The sequence below is a fragment of the Echiichthys vipera genome (genome assembly GCF_963691815.1).
Source record: "Echiichthys vipera genome assembly, chromosome: 15".
NCBI lineage: Eukaryota > Metazoa > Chordata > Actinopteri > Perciformes > Trachinidae > Echiichthys > Echiichthys vipera.
Genome location: NC_139840.1, coordinates 2,277,090 through 2,292,924, shown reverse-complemented (window position 1 = coordinate 2,292,924; position 15,835 = coordinate 2,277,090). Strand labels below are relative to the sequence as shown.

General features: G+C 47.8%; 1 protein-coding gene across 1 annotated transcript in view; it reads right to left on the bottom strand.

Moving 5' to 3' along the window:
• The window catches only part of myo10 (myosin X), a 141,863-nt gene that overhangs the window by 11,762 nt on the left and 114,266 nt on the right, over positions 1-15,835 (bottom strand). Inside the window, exons 24-28 of the mRNA XM_083928079.1 lie at positions 15,588-15,732; positions 14,013-14,984; positions 1,024-1,144; positions 604-847; positions 418-513 (exon numbers count right to left, since the gene is read on the bottom strand). Coding sequence (XP_083784205.1) covers positions 418-513; positions 604-847; positions 1,024-1,144; positions 14,013-14,984; positions 15,588-15,732 — 1,578 coding nt within the window. The remainder of the gene's footprint in view (positions 1-417; positions 514-603; positions 848-1,023; positions 1,145-14,012; positions 14,985-15,587; positions 15,733-15,835) is intronic.

The window sequence follows — 15,835 nt, the reverse complement described above, 5'->3', positions numbered from 1 at the left end:
GCCGTAACACGTCACACGCATTGATGACGTCATGGCGATGCGTGGCTTTGTTTCCAGATCTTTCCGTAGACCTCGGAGTTTTTGTGCGTCTTGTCGACTGTTTTTGAATCTTTTCATCGAGCAAATCTGCAGTAAACACTCCACCTCCGCATCACACCAACGTGAACCTTTCACCGCCATTGTTTGAAATGTCCGCGCATGGTCCCTCCTTCTTTTTTCTATGTCCCAACAGGCGCACAGGAAATGACCTCAGAACCGCTGTAGGCCTCATGCACGTGTGAGTGTGAGTGCAACCGTACCGCTCCTAGGCGCAGTACAGTTGCACTCACACTGGTCACTGGAACTAGACTTTACCCGTGAAACCTGTTTGGGGGCGGTACGGAGGCACAGTGTGAGTGCGCCCTTAGCAGCATTTACCTGGCATCCTCGGCAGACTCTGCGATCAGGTGGTACGTCCTCTCAGGCATCACAATGTTGATCCCGTTCTCCTTGCCGGTGTTATCAATGATTTCTCTGCAGATCATGAGACAACAAATCCGTCAGCTTCAGGGAAACAGCTCGTTATTCATATTTAATAAATGACGTAGTCTGGTCCGTTCTTACTTTGCTTCATGCATGTCCAGCACGCCCTTCATCTTGTCCTCGCCGTCGTTCTCGAAGTACATGAGCTTACTTTGCCGCAGCACGAACCAGCGGCGCTTCCAGTTGCGGCGGGAGAGCGTGGACGAGCCCCCACCCTTCTTGTGCAGCCAGCCCTGCTTCAGGGCCTCCTGCTTGGCCCGAAACCACAGGAAGGTCTCGTCCTTGAGAACGCACCAGCGCCGCTTCCATGTGTTCATCAGACCGCCTGGAGAGGACAATAAAAAAAGACTTTTATTGTGAAATTTCTCTGGCGAAATAAGGGAAGTACAAGGCCCCTCTGATTACACTGTGATACTTTCTTGTTCTAAAGGGTGAATCCTCTGCGTTATGAGTCAGAGGTCCTGCATTCAGGAAGTGTGAGGACTGCAATGGAGGAGATACCTTTGATGAAGAGGAAGCTGTGGAAGTACGGGAGCGTGACGCAGCTGTAGACGGAGTCCCGCCGATACGACAGCTCGTCGTCGGTGTCGAACCTGTCGAAGTCGTCCTCACTGTCCTCAAACTGGAAGAACAAGATGTACAACGTTAGCATTACTGTGTTCATTGGTCTTCATTCTTTTAGCTCTTGAAGGGAGTCTTTTCCTTGATTTTGCACATTTCTTTCAGGGAAACTCAACCACGAACAAAAGAAAAGGTACTACGAATATGATGTGAAGCCTGTCAAAGCGTATGATCATGAAAGGAACGGAGAAACGGAGCGAAAAGCATCACAGTCGATCTGGTTTTCAGGATTTAGGTTTATTTTTATAACGATATTGAATCTTTCTGTTGCTCATGTAGGAATTGCTGAGTCTCTGTAAATCATAAATAAGTCATTGTGTGGTCTTGTCCTATTCTTTATGTCAAGTGTCTTGAGATAACCTCTGTTGTGATTTGGCATTATGAATAAAAAAGACTGGCGAAGTCTCAACAAATGAGCACCTAAGGGAAAAAAATAGGCACACAATTGTTTAAGATCAAAGGGTTCCCGATGTCCGATCGCGACGAAACCAGCACGAGTGCACTCGGCACCCATGAAATAGGGGGGGTAGCCCAAGTTTCAAGTCTCTAAACTAACCCTAAACCCAACCCCAACCCTAACCCTAATCTCAAACCTTAACCCTATTTTAAATAGGCCATAACTTTTGATAGGAACGTCAGACTCCATCTTGGTACCGATGGAAAGCGCAGGGTCATAATTAGGGGGGTAGGCGAAGTCTCAACAAATTAGCACCTAAGGAAAAAAAGATAGGCACACAATTGTTTAATATCAAAGGTTTCCCGATGTCCGATCGCGACGAAACCAGCACGAGTGCACTCGGCACCCACAAAATAGGGGGGGTAGCCAAAGTTTCAAGTCTCTAAACTAACCCCAACCCTAACCTTAACCCTAACCCCAACCCCAACCCTAACCCTAACCCTAACCCCAACCCTAACCCTAACCCTAACCCCAACCCTAACCCCAACCCTAACCCTAACCCTAACCCTAACCCCAACCCTAACCCTAACCCTAACCCTAGATCTTAACCCTATTTTAAATAGGCCATAACTTTTGATAGGAACGTCGTAGAGACTCCATCTTGGTACCGATGGAAAGCGCAGGGTCATAATTAGGGGGGTAGGCGAAGTCTCAACAAATGAGCACCTAAGGGAAAAAAGATAGGCACACAATTGTTTAAGATCAAAGGGTTCCCGATGTCCGATCGCGACGAAACCAGCACGAGTGCACTCGGCACCCACAAAATAGGGGAGGGTAGCCCGAGTTTAGAGTCTCTAAACTAACCCTAACCCCTAAACCCTAACCCTAATCCTGAACCCTAACCCTAACCCTAACCCCAACCCTAACCCTAACCCTAACCCCAACCCTAACCCCAACCCTAACCCTAACCCCAACCCTAACCCTAACCTTAACCCTAATCTCAAACCTTAACCCTATTTTAAATAGGCCATAACTTTTGATAGGAACGTCGTAGAGACTCCATCTTGGTACCGATGGAAAGCGCAGGGTCATAATTAGGGGGGTAGGCGAAGTCTCAACAAATGAGCACCTACGAAAAAAAAAAAATAGGCATACAATTGTTTAAGATCAAAGGGTTCCCGATGTCCGATCGCGACAAAACCAGCACGAGTGCACTCGGCACCCACAAAATAGGGGGGGTAGCCCAAGTTTCAAGTCTCTAAACTAACCCTAACCCAAAAACCCTAACCTTAACCCTAATCCTAACCCCAACCCCAACCCTAACCCTAACCCCAACCCTAACCCCAACCCTAACCCTAACCCTAACCCCAACCCTAACCCTAACCCTAACCCTAACCCTAACCCTAGATCTTAACCCTATTTTAAATAGGCCATAACTTTTGATAGGAACGTCGTAGAGACTCCATCTTGGTACCGATGGAAAGCGCAGGGTCATAATTAGGGGGGTAGGCGAAGTCTCAACAAATGAGCACCTAAGGAAAAAAAAATAGGCATACAATTGTTTAAGATCAAAGGGTTCCCGATGTCCGATCGCGACAAAACCAGCACGAGTGCACTCGGCACCCACAAAATAGGGGGGGTAGCCCAAGTTTCAAGTCTCTAAACTAACCCTAACCCAAAAACCCTAACCTTAACCCTAATCCTAACCCCAACCCCAACCCTAACCCTAACCCCAACCCTAACCCCAACCCTAACCCTAACCCTAACCCTAACCCTAGATCTTAACCCTATTTTAAATAGGCCATAACTTTTGATAGGAACGTCGTAGAGACTCCATCTTGGTACCGATGGAAAGCGCAGGGTCATAATTAGGGGGGTAGGCGAAGTCTCAACAAATGAGCACCTAAGGAAAAAAAAATAGGCATACAATTGTTTAAGATCAAAGGGTTCCCGATGTCCGATCGCGACAAAACCAGCACGAGTGCACTCGGCACCCACAAAATAGGGGGGGTAGCCCAAGTCTCAAGTCTCTAAACTAACCCTAACCCCTAAACCCTAACCCTAATCCTGAACCCTAACCCTAACCCTAACCCCAACCCAGACCCTAACCCTAACCCTAATCTCAAACCTTAACCCTATTTTAAATAGGCCATAACTTTTGATAGGAACGTCGTAGAGACTCCATCTTGGTACCGATGGAAAGCACAGGGTCATAATTAGGGGGGTAGGCGAAGTCTCAACAAATGAGCACCTAAGGGAAAAAAAATAGGCACACAATTGTATAAGATCAAAGGTTTCCCGATGTCCGATCGCGACAAAACCAGCACGAGTGCACTCGGCACCCACAAAATAGGGGGGGGTAGCCCAAGTTTCAAGTCTCTAAACTAACCCTAACCCAAAAACCCTAACCTTAACCCTAATCCTAACCCCAACCCCAACCCTAACCCTAACCCCAACCCTAACCCCAACCCTAACCCTAACCCTAACCCTAACCCTAACCCTAACCCTAGATCTTAACCCTATTTTAAATAGGCCATAACTTTTGATAGGAACGTCGTAGAGACTCCATCTTGGTACCGATGGAAAGCGCAGGGTCATAATTAGGGGGGTAGGCGAAGTCTCAACAAATGAGCACCTAAGGAAAAAAAGATAGGCACACAATTGTTTAAGATCAAAGGGTTCCCGATGTCCGATCGCGACGAAACCAGCACGAGTGCACTCGGCACCCACAAAATAGGGGAGGGTAGCCCAAGTTTAGAGTCTCTAAACTAACCCTAACCCCTAAACCCTAACCCTAATCCTGAACCCTAACCCTAACCCTAACCCCAACCCTAACCCTAACCCCAACCCTAACCCCAACCCCAACCCTAACCCTAACCTTAACCTTAACCCTAATCTCAAACCTTAACCCTATTTTAAATAGGCCATAACTTTTGATAGGAACGTCGTAGAGACTCCATCTTGGTACCGATGGAAAGCGCAGGGTCATAATTAGGGGGGTAGGCGAAGTCTCAACAAATGAGCACCTAAGGAAAAAAAAATAGGCATACAATTGTTTAAGATCAAAGGGTTCCCGATGTCCGATCGCGACAAAACCAGCACGAGTGCACTCGGCACCCACAAAATAGGGGGGGTAGCCCAAGTCTCAAGTCTCTAAACTAACCCCAACCCTAACCCTAACCCCAACCCTAACCCTAACCCTAACCCTAACCCTAATCTCAAACCTTAACCCTATTTTAAATAGGCCATAACTTTTGATAGGAACGTCGTAGAGACTCCATCTTGGTACCGATGGAAAGCACAGGGTCATAATTAGGGGGGTAGGCGAAGTCTCAACAAATGAGCACCTAAGGAAAAAAAAATAGGCACACAATTGTATAAGATCAAAGGTTTCCCGATGTCCGATCGCGACGAAACCAGCACGAGTGCACTCGGCACCCACAAAATAGGGGGGGTAGCCCAAGTTTCAAGTCTCTAAACTAACCCTAACCCCTAAACCCTAACCCTAATCCTGAACCCTAACCCTAACCCTAACCCCAACCCCAACCCTAACCCTAACCCTAACCCCAACCCCAACCCTAACCCTAACCCCAACCCTAACCATAACCCTAATCTCAAACCTTAACCCTATTTTAAATAGGCCATAACTTTTGATAGGAACGTCGTAGAGACTCCATCTTGGTACCGATGGAAAGCGCAGGGTCATAATTAGGGGGGTAGGCGAAGTCTCAACAAATGAGCACCTAAGGAAAAAAAAATAGGCGTACAATTGTTTAAGATCAAAGGGTTCCCGATGTCCGATCGCGACAAAACCAGCACGAGTGCACTCGGCACCCACAAAATAGGGGGGGTAGCCCAAGTTTCAAGTCTCTAAACTAACCCTAACCCCTAAACCCTAACCCTAACCCTAACCCCAATCCTAACCCTAACCCCAACCCTAACCCCGACCCCAACCCTAACCCTAACCCCAACCCTAACCCTAACCTTAACCCTAATCTCAAACCTTAACCCTATTTTAAATAGGCCATAACTTTTGATAGGAACGTCGTAGAGACTCCATCTTGGTACCAATGGAAAGCGCAGGGCCATAAATAGGGGGGTAGGCGAAGTCTCAACAAATGAGCACCTAAGGAAAAAAAGATAGGCACACAATTGTTTAAGATCAAAGGGTTCCCGATGTCCGATCGCGACGAAACCAGCACGAGTGCACTCGGCACCCACAAAATAGGGGGGGGAGCCCAAGTTTCAAGTCTCTAAACTAACCCTAACCCCTAAACCCTAACCCTAATCCTGAACCCTAACCCTAACCCCAACCCAGACCCTAACCCTAATCTCAAACCTTAACCCTATTTTAAATAGGCCATAACTTTTGATAGGAACGTCGTAGAGACTCCATCTTGGTACCGATGGAAAGCACAGGGTCATAATTAGGGGGGTAGGCGAAGTCTCAACAAATGAGCACCTAAGGAAAAAAAAATAGGCACACAATTGTATAAGATCAAAGGTTTCCAGATGTCCGATCGCGACGAAACCAGCACGAGTGCACTCGGCACCCACAAAATAGGGGGGGTAGCCCAAGTTTCAAGTCTCTAAACTAACCCTAACCCCTAAACCCTAACCCTAATCCTGAACCCTAACCCTAACCCTAACCCCAACCCCAACCCTAACCCTAACCCCAACCCCAACCCTAACCCTAACCCCAACCCTAACCCTAATCTCAAACCTTAACCCTATTTTAAATAGGCCATAACTTTTGATAGGAACGTCGTAGAGACTCCATCTTGGTACCGATGGAAAGCGCAGGGTCATAATTAGGGGGGTAGGCGAAGTCTCAACAAATGAGCACCTAAGGAAAAAAAAATAGGCATACAATTGTTTAAGATCAAAGGGTTCCCGATGTCCGATCGCGACAAAACCAGCACGAGTGCACTCGGCACCCCCAAAATAGGGGGGGTAGCCCAAGTTTCAAGTCTCTAAACTAACCCTAACCCCTAAACCCTAACCCTAATCCTGAACCCTAACCCTAACCCTAACCCCAACCCTAACCCTAACCCCAACCCTAACCCTAACCCTAGATCTTAACCCTATTTTAAATAGGCCATAACTTTTGATAGGAACGTCGTAGAGACTCCATCTTGGTACCGATGGAAAGCGCAGGGTCATAATTAGGGGGGTAGGCGAAGTCTCAACAAATGAGCACCTAAGGAAAAAAAAATAGGCATACAATTGTTTAAGATCAAAGGGTTCCCGATGTCCGATCGCGACAAAACCAGCACGAGTGCACTCGGCACCCATGAAATAGGGGGGGGGTAGCCCAAGTTTCAAGTCTCTAAACTAACCCTAAACCCTAACCCTAACCCCAACCCTAACCCCAACCCTAACCCTAACCCCAAACCCAACCCTAACCCCAACCCCAACCCTAACCCTAACCCTAACCCCAACCCTAACCCTAACCCTAATCTCAAACCTTAACCCTATTTTAAATAGGCCATAACTTTTGATAGGAACGTCGTAGAGACTCCATCTTGGTACCGATGGAAAGCGCAGGGTCATAATTAGGGGGGTAAGCGAAGTCTCAACAAATGAGCACCTAAGGAAAAAAAGATAGGCACACAATTGTTTAAGATCAAAGGTTTCCCGATGTCCGATCGCGACGAAACCAGCACGAGTGCACTCGGCACTCACAAAATAGGGGAGGGTAGCCCAAGTTTAGAGTCTCTAAACTAACCCTAACCCCTAAACCCTAACCTTAATCCTGAACCCTAACCCTAACCCTAACCCCAACCCTAACCCCAACCCTAACCCCAACCCTAACCCTAACCCCAACCCCAACCCTAACCCTAACCCTAACCCCAACCCTAACCCTAACCCTAATCTCAAACCTTAACCCTATTTTAAATAGGCCATAACTTTTGATAGGAACGTCGTAGAGACTCCATCTTGGTACCGATGGAAAGCGCAGGGTCATAATTAGGGGGGTAGGCGAAGTCTCAACAAATGAGCACCTAAGGAAAAAAAAATAGGCATACAATTGTTTAAGATCAAAGGGTTCCCGATGTCCGATCGCGACAAAACCAGCACGAGTGCACTCGGCACCCACAAAATAGGGGGGGGGTAGCCCAAGTTTCAAGTCTCTAAACTAACCCTAACCCAAAAACCCTAACCTTAACCCTAACCCCAACCCTAACCCCAACCCTAACCCTAACCCCAACCCTAACCCTAACCCTAACCCTAACCCTAGATCTTAACCCTATTTTAAATAGGCCATAACTTTTGATAGGAACGTCGTAGAGACTCCATCTTGGTACCGATGGAAAGCGCAGGGTCATAATTAGGGGGGTAGGCGAAGTCTCAACAAATGAGCACCTAAGGAAAAAAAAATAGGCATACAATTGTTTAAGATCAAAGGGTTCCCGATGTCCGATCGCGACAAAACCAGCACGAGTGCACTTGGCACCCACAAAATAGGGGGGGTAGCCCAAGTTTCAAGTCTCTAAACTAACCCTAACCCAAAAACCCTAACCTTAACCCTAATCCTAACCCCAACCCCAACCCTAACCCTAACCCCAACCCTAACCCCAACCCTAACCCTAACCCTAACCCTAACCCTAACCCTAGATCTTAACCCTATTTTAAATAGGCCATAACTTTTGATAGGAACGTCGTAGAGACTCCATCTTGGTACCGATGGAAAGCGCAAGGTCATAATTAGGGGGGTAAGCGAAGTCTCAACAAATGAGCACCTAAGGAAAAAAAGATAGGCACACAATTGTTTAAGATCAAAGGTTTCCCGATGTCCGATCGCGACGAAACCAGCACGAGTGCACTCGGCACCCACAAAATAGGGGAGGGTAGCCCAAGTTTAGAGTCTCTAAACTAACCCTAACCCCTAAACCCTAACCCTAATCCTGAACCCTAACCCTAACCCTAACCCCAACCCTAACCCCAACCCTAACCCCAACCCTAACCCTAACCCTAACCCTAATCTCAAACCTTAACCCTATTTTAAATAGGCCATAACTTTTGATAGGAACGTCGTAGAGACTCCATCTTGGTACCGATGGAAAGCGCAGGGTCATAATTAGGGGGGTAGGCGAAGTCTCAACAAATGAGCACCTAAGGAAAAAAAAATAGGCATACAATTGTTTAAGATCAAAGGGTTCCCGATGTCCGATCGCGACGAAACCAGCACGAGTGCACTCGGCACCCACAAAATAGGGGAGGGTAGTCCAAGTTTAGAGTCTCTAAACTAACCCTAACCCCTAAACCCTAACCCTAATCCTGAACCCTAACCCTAACCCTAACCCCAACCCTAACCCTAACCCTAACCCCAACCCTAACCCCAACCCTAACCCTAACCCCAACCCTAACCCTAACCTTAACCCTAATCTCAAACCTTAACCCTATTTTAAATAGGCCATAACTTTTGATAGGAACGTCGTAGAGACTCCATCTTGGTACCGATGGAAAGCGCAGGGTCATAATTAGGGGGGTAGGCGAAGTCTCAACAAATGAGCACCTAAGGAAAAAAAAATAGGCATACAATTGTTTAAGATCAAAGGGTTCCCGATGTCCGATCGCGACAAAACCAGCACGAGTGCACTTGGCACCCACAAAATAGGGGGGGTAGCCCAAGTTTCAAGTCTCTAAACTAACCCTAACCCAAAAACCCTAACCTTAACCCTAATCCTAACCCCAACCCCAACCCTAACCCTAACCCCAACCCTAACCCCAACCCTAACCCTAACCCTAACCCTAACCCTAACCCTAGATCTTAACCCTATTTTAAATAGGCCATAACTTTTGATAGGAACGTCGTAGAGACTCCATCTTGGTACCGATGGAAAGCGCAAGGTCATAATTAGGGGGGTAAGCGAAGTCTCAACAAATGAGCACCTAAGGAAAAAAAGATAGGCACACAATTGTTTAAGATCAAAGGGTTCCCGATGTCCGATCGCGACGAAACCAGCACGAGTGCACTCGGCACCCACAAAATAGGGGAGGGTAGCCCAAGTTTAGAGTCTCTAAACTAACCCTAACCCCTAAACCCTAACCCTAATCCTGAACCCTAACCCTGACCCTAACCCCAACCCTAACCCTAACCCCAACCCTAACCCCAACCCCAACCCTAACCCTAACCCCAACCCTAACCCTAACCTTAACCCTAATCTCAAACCTTAACCCTATTTTAAATAGGCCATAACTTTTGATAGGAACGTCGTAGAGACTCCATCTTGGTACCGATGGAAAGCACAGGGTCATAATTAGGGGGGTAGGCGAAGTCTCAACAAATGAGCACCTAAGGAAAAAAAAATAGGCAGACAATTGTATAAGATCAAAGGTTTCCCGATGTCCGATCGCGACGAAACCAGCACGAGTGCACTCGGCACCCACAAAATAGGGGGGGTAGCCCAAGTTTCAAGTCTCTAAACTAACCCTAACCCCTAACCCCAACCCCAACCCTAACCCTAACCCTAACCCCAACCCCAACCCTAACCCTAACCCCAACCCTAACCATAACCCTAATCTCAAACCTTAACCCTATTTTAAATAGGCCATAACTTTTGATAGGAACGTCGTAGAGACTCCATCTTGGTACCGATGGAAAGCGCAGGGTCATAATTAGGGGGGTAGGCGAAGTCTCAACAAATGAGCACCTAAGGAAAAAAAAATAGGCGTACAATTGTTTAAGATCAAAGGGTTCCCGATGTCCGATCGCGACAAAACCAGCACGAGTGCACTCGGCACCCACAAAATAGGGGGGGTAGCCCAAGTCTCAAGTCTCTAAACTAACCCTAACCCCTAAACCCTAACCCTAATCCTGAACCCTAACCCTAACCCTAACCCCAACCCAGACCCTAACCCTAACCCTAATCTCAAACCTTAACCCTATTTTAAATAGGCCATAACTTTTGATAGGAACGTCGTAGAGACTCCATCTTGGTACCGATGGAAAGCACAGGGTCATAATTAGGGGGGTAGGCGAAGTCTCAACAAATGAGCACCTAAGGAAAAAAAAATAGGCAGACAATTGTTTAAGATCAAAGGTTTCCCGATGTCCGATCGCGACGAAACCAGCACGAGTGCACTCGGCACCCACAAAATAGGGGGGGTAGCCCAAGTTTCAAGTCTCTAAACTAACCCTAACCCCTAAACCCTAACCCTAATCCTGAACCCTAACCCTAACCCCAACCCCAACCCTAACCCTAACCCTAACCCCAACCCTAACCCCAACCCTAACCCTAACCTTAACCCTAATCTCAAACCTTAACCCTATTTTAAATAGGCCATAACTTTTGATAGGAACGTCGTAGAGACTCCATCTTGGTACCGATGGAAAGTGCAGGGTCATAATTAGGGGGGTAGGCGAAGTCTCAACAAATGAGCACCTAAGGAAAAAAAAATAGGCATACAATTGTTTAAGATCAAAGGGTTCCCGATGTCCGATCGCGACAAAACCAGCACGAGTGCACTCGGCACCCACAAAATAGGGGGGGTAGCCCAAGTTTCAAGTCTCTAAACTAACCCTAACCCCTAAACCCTAACCCTAATCCTGAACCCTAACCCTAACCCTAACCCCAACCCCAACCCCAACCCTAACCCTAACCCTAACCCCAACCCTAACCCTAACCCCAACCCTAACCCTAATCTCAAACCTTAACCCTATTTTAAATAGGCCATAACTTTTGATAGGAACGTCGTAGAGACTCCATCTTGGTACCGATGGAAAGCGCAGGGTCATAATTAGGGGGGTAGGCGAAGTCTCAACAAATGAGCACCTAAGGAAAAAAAAATAGGCATACAATTGTTTAAGATCAAAGGGTTCCCGATGTCCGATCGCGACAAAACCAGCACGAGTGCACTCGGCACCCACAAAATAGGGGGGGTAGCCCAAGTTTCAAGTCTCTAAACTAACCCTAACCCAAAAACCCTAACCTTAACCCTAATCCTAACCCCAACCCCAACCCTAACCCTAACCCTAACCCCAACCCTAACCCTAACCCTAACCCTAACCCCAACCCTAACCCTAACCTTAACCCTAATCTCAAACCGTAACCCTATTTTAAATAGGCCATAACTTTTGATAGGAACGTCGTAGAGACTCCATCTTGGTACCGATGGAAAGCGCAGGGTCATAATTAGGGGGGTAGGCGAAGTCTCAACAAATGAGCACCTAAGGAAAAAAAAATAGGCATACAATTGTTTAAGATCAAAGGGTTCCCGATGTCCGATCGCGACAAAACCAGCACGAGTGCACTCGGCACCCACAAAATAGGGGGGGTAGCCCAAGTCTCAAGTCTCTAAACTAACCCTAACCCCTAAACCCTAACCCTAATCCTGAACCCTAACCCTAACCCCAACCCAGACCCTAACCCTAACCCTAATCTCAAACCTTAACCCTATTTTAAATAGGCCATAACTTTTGATAGGAACGTCGTAGAGACTCCATCTTGGTACCGATGGAAAGCGCAGGGTCATAATTAGGGGGGTAGGCGAAGTCTCAACAAATGAGCACCTAAGGAAAAAAAAATAGGCGTACAATTGTTTAAGATCAAAGGGTTCCCGATGTCCGATCGCGACAAAACCAGCACGAGTGCACTCGGCACCCACAAAATAGGGGGGGTAGCCCAAGTTTCAAGTCTCTAAACTAACCCTAACCCCTAAACCCTAACCCTAATCCTGAACCCTAACCCTAACCCCAACCCCAACCCTAACCCTAACCCCAACCCCAACCCTAACCCTAACCCCAACCCTAACCCTAATCTCAAACCTTAACCCTATTTTAAATAGGCCATAACTTTTGATAGGAACGTCGTAGAGACTCCATCTTGGTACCGATGGAAAGCGCAGGGTCATAATTAGGGGGGTAGGCGAAGTCTCAACAAATGAGCACCTAAGGAAAAAAAAATAGGCATACAATTGTTTAAGATCAAAGGGTTCCCGATGTCCGATCGCGACAAAACCAGCACGAGTGCACTCGGCACCCACAAAATAGGGGGGGGGGTAGCCCAAGTTTCAAGTCTCTAAACTAACCCTAACCCCTAAACCCTAACCCTAATCCTGAACCCCAACCCTAACCCTAACCCCAACCCTAACCCCAACCCCAACCCTAACCCCAACCCTAACCCTAACCCTAGATCTTAACCCTATTTTAAATAGGCCATAACTTTTGATAGGAACGTTGTAGAGACTCCATCTTGGTACCGATGGAAAGCGCAGGGTCATAATTAGGGGGGTAGGCGAAGTCTCAACAAATGAGCACCTAAGGAAAAAAAGATAGGCACACAATTGTTTAAGATCAAAGGTTTCCCGATGTCCGATCGCGACGAAACCAGCACGAGTGCACTCGGCACCCACAAAATAGGGGAGGGTAGCCCAAGTTTAGAGTCTCTAAACTAACCCTAACCCCTAAACCCTAACCCTAATCCTGAACCCTAACCCTAATCCTAACCCTAACCCCAACCCCAACCCTAACCCTAACCCCAACCCTAACCCCAACCCTAACCCTAACCCCAACCCTAACCCTAATCCCAACCCTAACCCTAACCCCAACCCTAACCCCACCCCAACCCTAACCCCAACCCTAACCCCAACCCTAACCCTAATCTCAAACCTTAACCCTATTTTAAATAGGCCATAACTTTTGATAGGAACGTCGTAGAGACTCCATCTTGGTACCGATGAAAAGCGCAGGGTCATAATTAGGGGGGTAGGCGAAGTCTCAACAAATGAGCACCTAAGGAAAAAAAAATAGGCACACAATTGTTTAAGATCAAAGGTTTCCCGATGTCCGATCGCGACGAAACCAGCACGAGTGCACTCGGCACCCACAAAATAGGGGAGGGTAGCCCAAGTTTCAAGTCTCTAAACTAACCCTAACCCCTAAACCCTAACCCTAATCCTGAACCCTAACCCTAACCCTAATTCCAACCCTAACTCCAACCCCAACCCTAACCCTAATCCAAAACCTTAACCCTATTTTAAATAGGCCATAACTTTTGATAGGAACATAATAGAGACTCCATCTTGGTACCAATGGAAAGCGCAGGGCCATAATTAGGGGGTAGGCGAAGTCTCAACAAATGAGCACCTAAGGAAAAAAAAATAGGCACACAATTGTTTAAGATCAAAGGGTTCCCGATGTCCGATCGCGACGAAACCAGCACGAGTGCACTCGGCACCCATGAAATAGGGGGGGTAGCCCAAGTTTCAAGTCTCTAAACTAACCCTAACCCCTCGACCCTAACCCTAACCCCAACCCTAACCCCAACCCCAACCCTAACCTTAATCCAACCCTAACCCTAACCCCAACCCCAACCCTAAGAAGCTCAGTAATTGTCCCTCCTGCCTACAATCTGATAAAAGTCCATCATATCCCATTACACACTCTGAACACACAGGAGAGGACGAGTAGAGGACTTATAGACCTTACTTCTACCAAAACCTCTGCAGGTACTGAGACCCAACTCACCGATGACTGAGCCCCCTCCGAGCTGAAGCGGTAAGCCCCTGAGCTGTTGTAGGTGCCCACAGAGCCGCGGTAGTCAGGAGACCACTGGCCACTGCGAGGATTGGAGAAGGCCACGCTGCCACTGGACACGATGGCGCCCTCATCGTAGTCATCCTGATCGTAATCTGAATCCTCATCTGGCGGTATGAGCTCCACCAGGTCATCGGATTGAGCCTCGGACGAAGCCAGGGGGTTGCAGTAGGCTGAGTCCCCGCTGGATGAGGCGCTGTGGCAGGCGGCGGGCACCGGTGGTAGAGGCAGCGGCTGGTGAAGCAGGGCGGTTGGCGCCATTGGTGGGGTCACGCCATCATTGGCGTATGGATCTTCTTCAGATGAGTCATCACTCGTCCGGATCCCGCTTGTCCGCTGGCCGTCCGAGTGGCCGTGTTCACTCGGGTTTGGCGAGTCTTTGAAGGCCTCATCATCGGCCCCGAACCCTTCATCGACCTCTTCCTCGTCACTGCCTCTTCTCCGTACGCTCTCTTTCTCCTTCTCCTCCCCCTCGCTGACTCCCAAAGAGCTCTCGATGTTCCTCACACACTCGTCGATCTCGTCAAAGTTCAGCGAGTCGAGGAACTGCTGCGCCGCCTTGCAGGCCTCGTCCTCCAGGCGTCGGAGCTCCTGGTCACGGAGAAGCTGCAGGCGGTTGAGGGAGGCTTCAGTCAGAGAGAGCTCCTGACGCTCCTTCTGCCGCTGCAGAGACTGGATCTCCCGCTCCAGTCGCAGGATCTCCTCCACCTGAGACGCCTCGTGAGGACGGATCGCCTCTTCTTCTTCAGAGGCTTCCTCGACGGCTTCTGCCGACTCCACCTCCTCCAAGATGTCCGCTGATGTCGCAGCTGCCACTGCGGGCTGGGGCTGAGGATGAGGCTGAGCCAGAGAGGCCAACTCCTCCATCAGATGAAGCTCCTCCAGTCTTCTGGTCTCCTCAATCTGGAGAGGGAAAATAGTTTTTTGAGTGTAGTGTTTCCTTTTCCCTGTCATGTGCATTAAAACTATGTTTATTATGTTCCTAGTAATTTTTTTCCCCGAGTCATTTTTACTGCAGCAGTTTGCCTCTTGCACATGTTTTCAGGACACACTATGTGGCCAAATTAAAGACGGATTGAAATAGTTTATTGACAATATAAAAATAATGTGGCACATATAAATAAGTAAAAAATGCACAGCGTCACCAGGAGGTTTTCTTTGTGTATTTGTCAACAGGATAAAACACCAAGTGAAACCCAAGAGCTTATTTATATTGCGGTTCTTTGGGACAACACTTTGCTGTGCTAATAAGACTGTAAATGTTTAAGGAACATAAGATTTCATATTGAACATTGGCCTTTTGTCTTGGTTAAAGGAGATAGTATTGAACATACATGTGCTGCCTCTTTGAGTTTGTGATACAAACAACAAAATAATTACTAATAAATAAGACGAGTGTGACCGACAGACTGTCCAAATATGCGTACAAAGAGTGGACTCTGGAGTTTAAAATAAAAAAGAATCAATTTGTTCACACACAAATGAATTCCTTCATAATCATCGTACCTCTGTGGCGAGTCTCTTGGCCTCCAGCCTCTGGGCCTCCAGCCTCTGGGCCTCCAGCCTCTGGGCCTCCAGCCTCTGGGCCTCCAGCCTCTGGGCCTCCAGCCTCTGGGCCTCCAGTATCTGGGCCTCCAGCCTCTGTCTCTCCCTGCGCACAAACACACACACACAAACACACATCAGCTGACTCAGACAACAGACAGTAAGAGATAAGATTAACAAAAAACAGCAAGTAATTACATTTCCTGTCT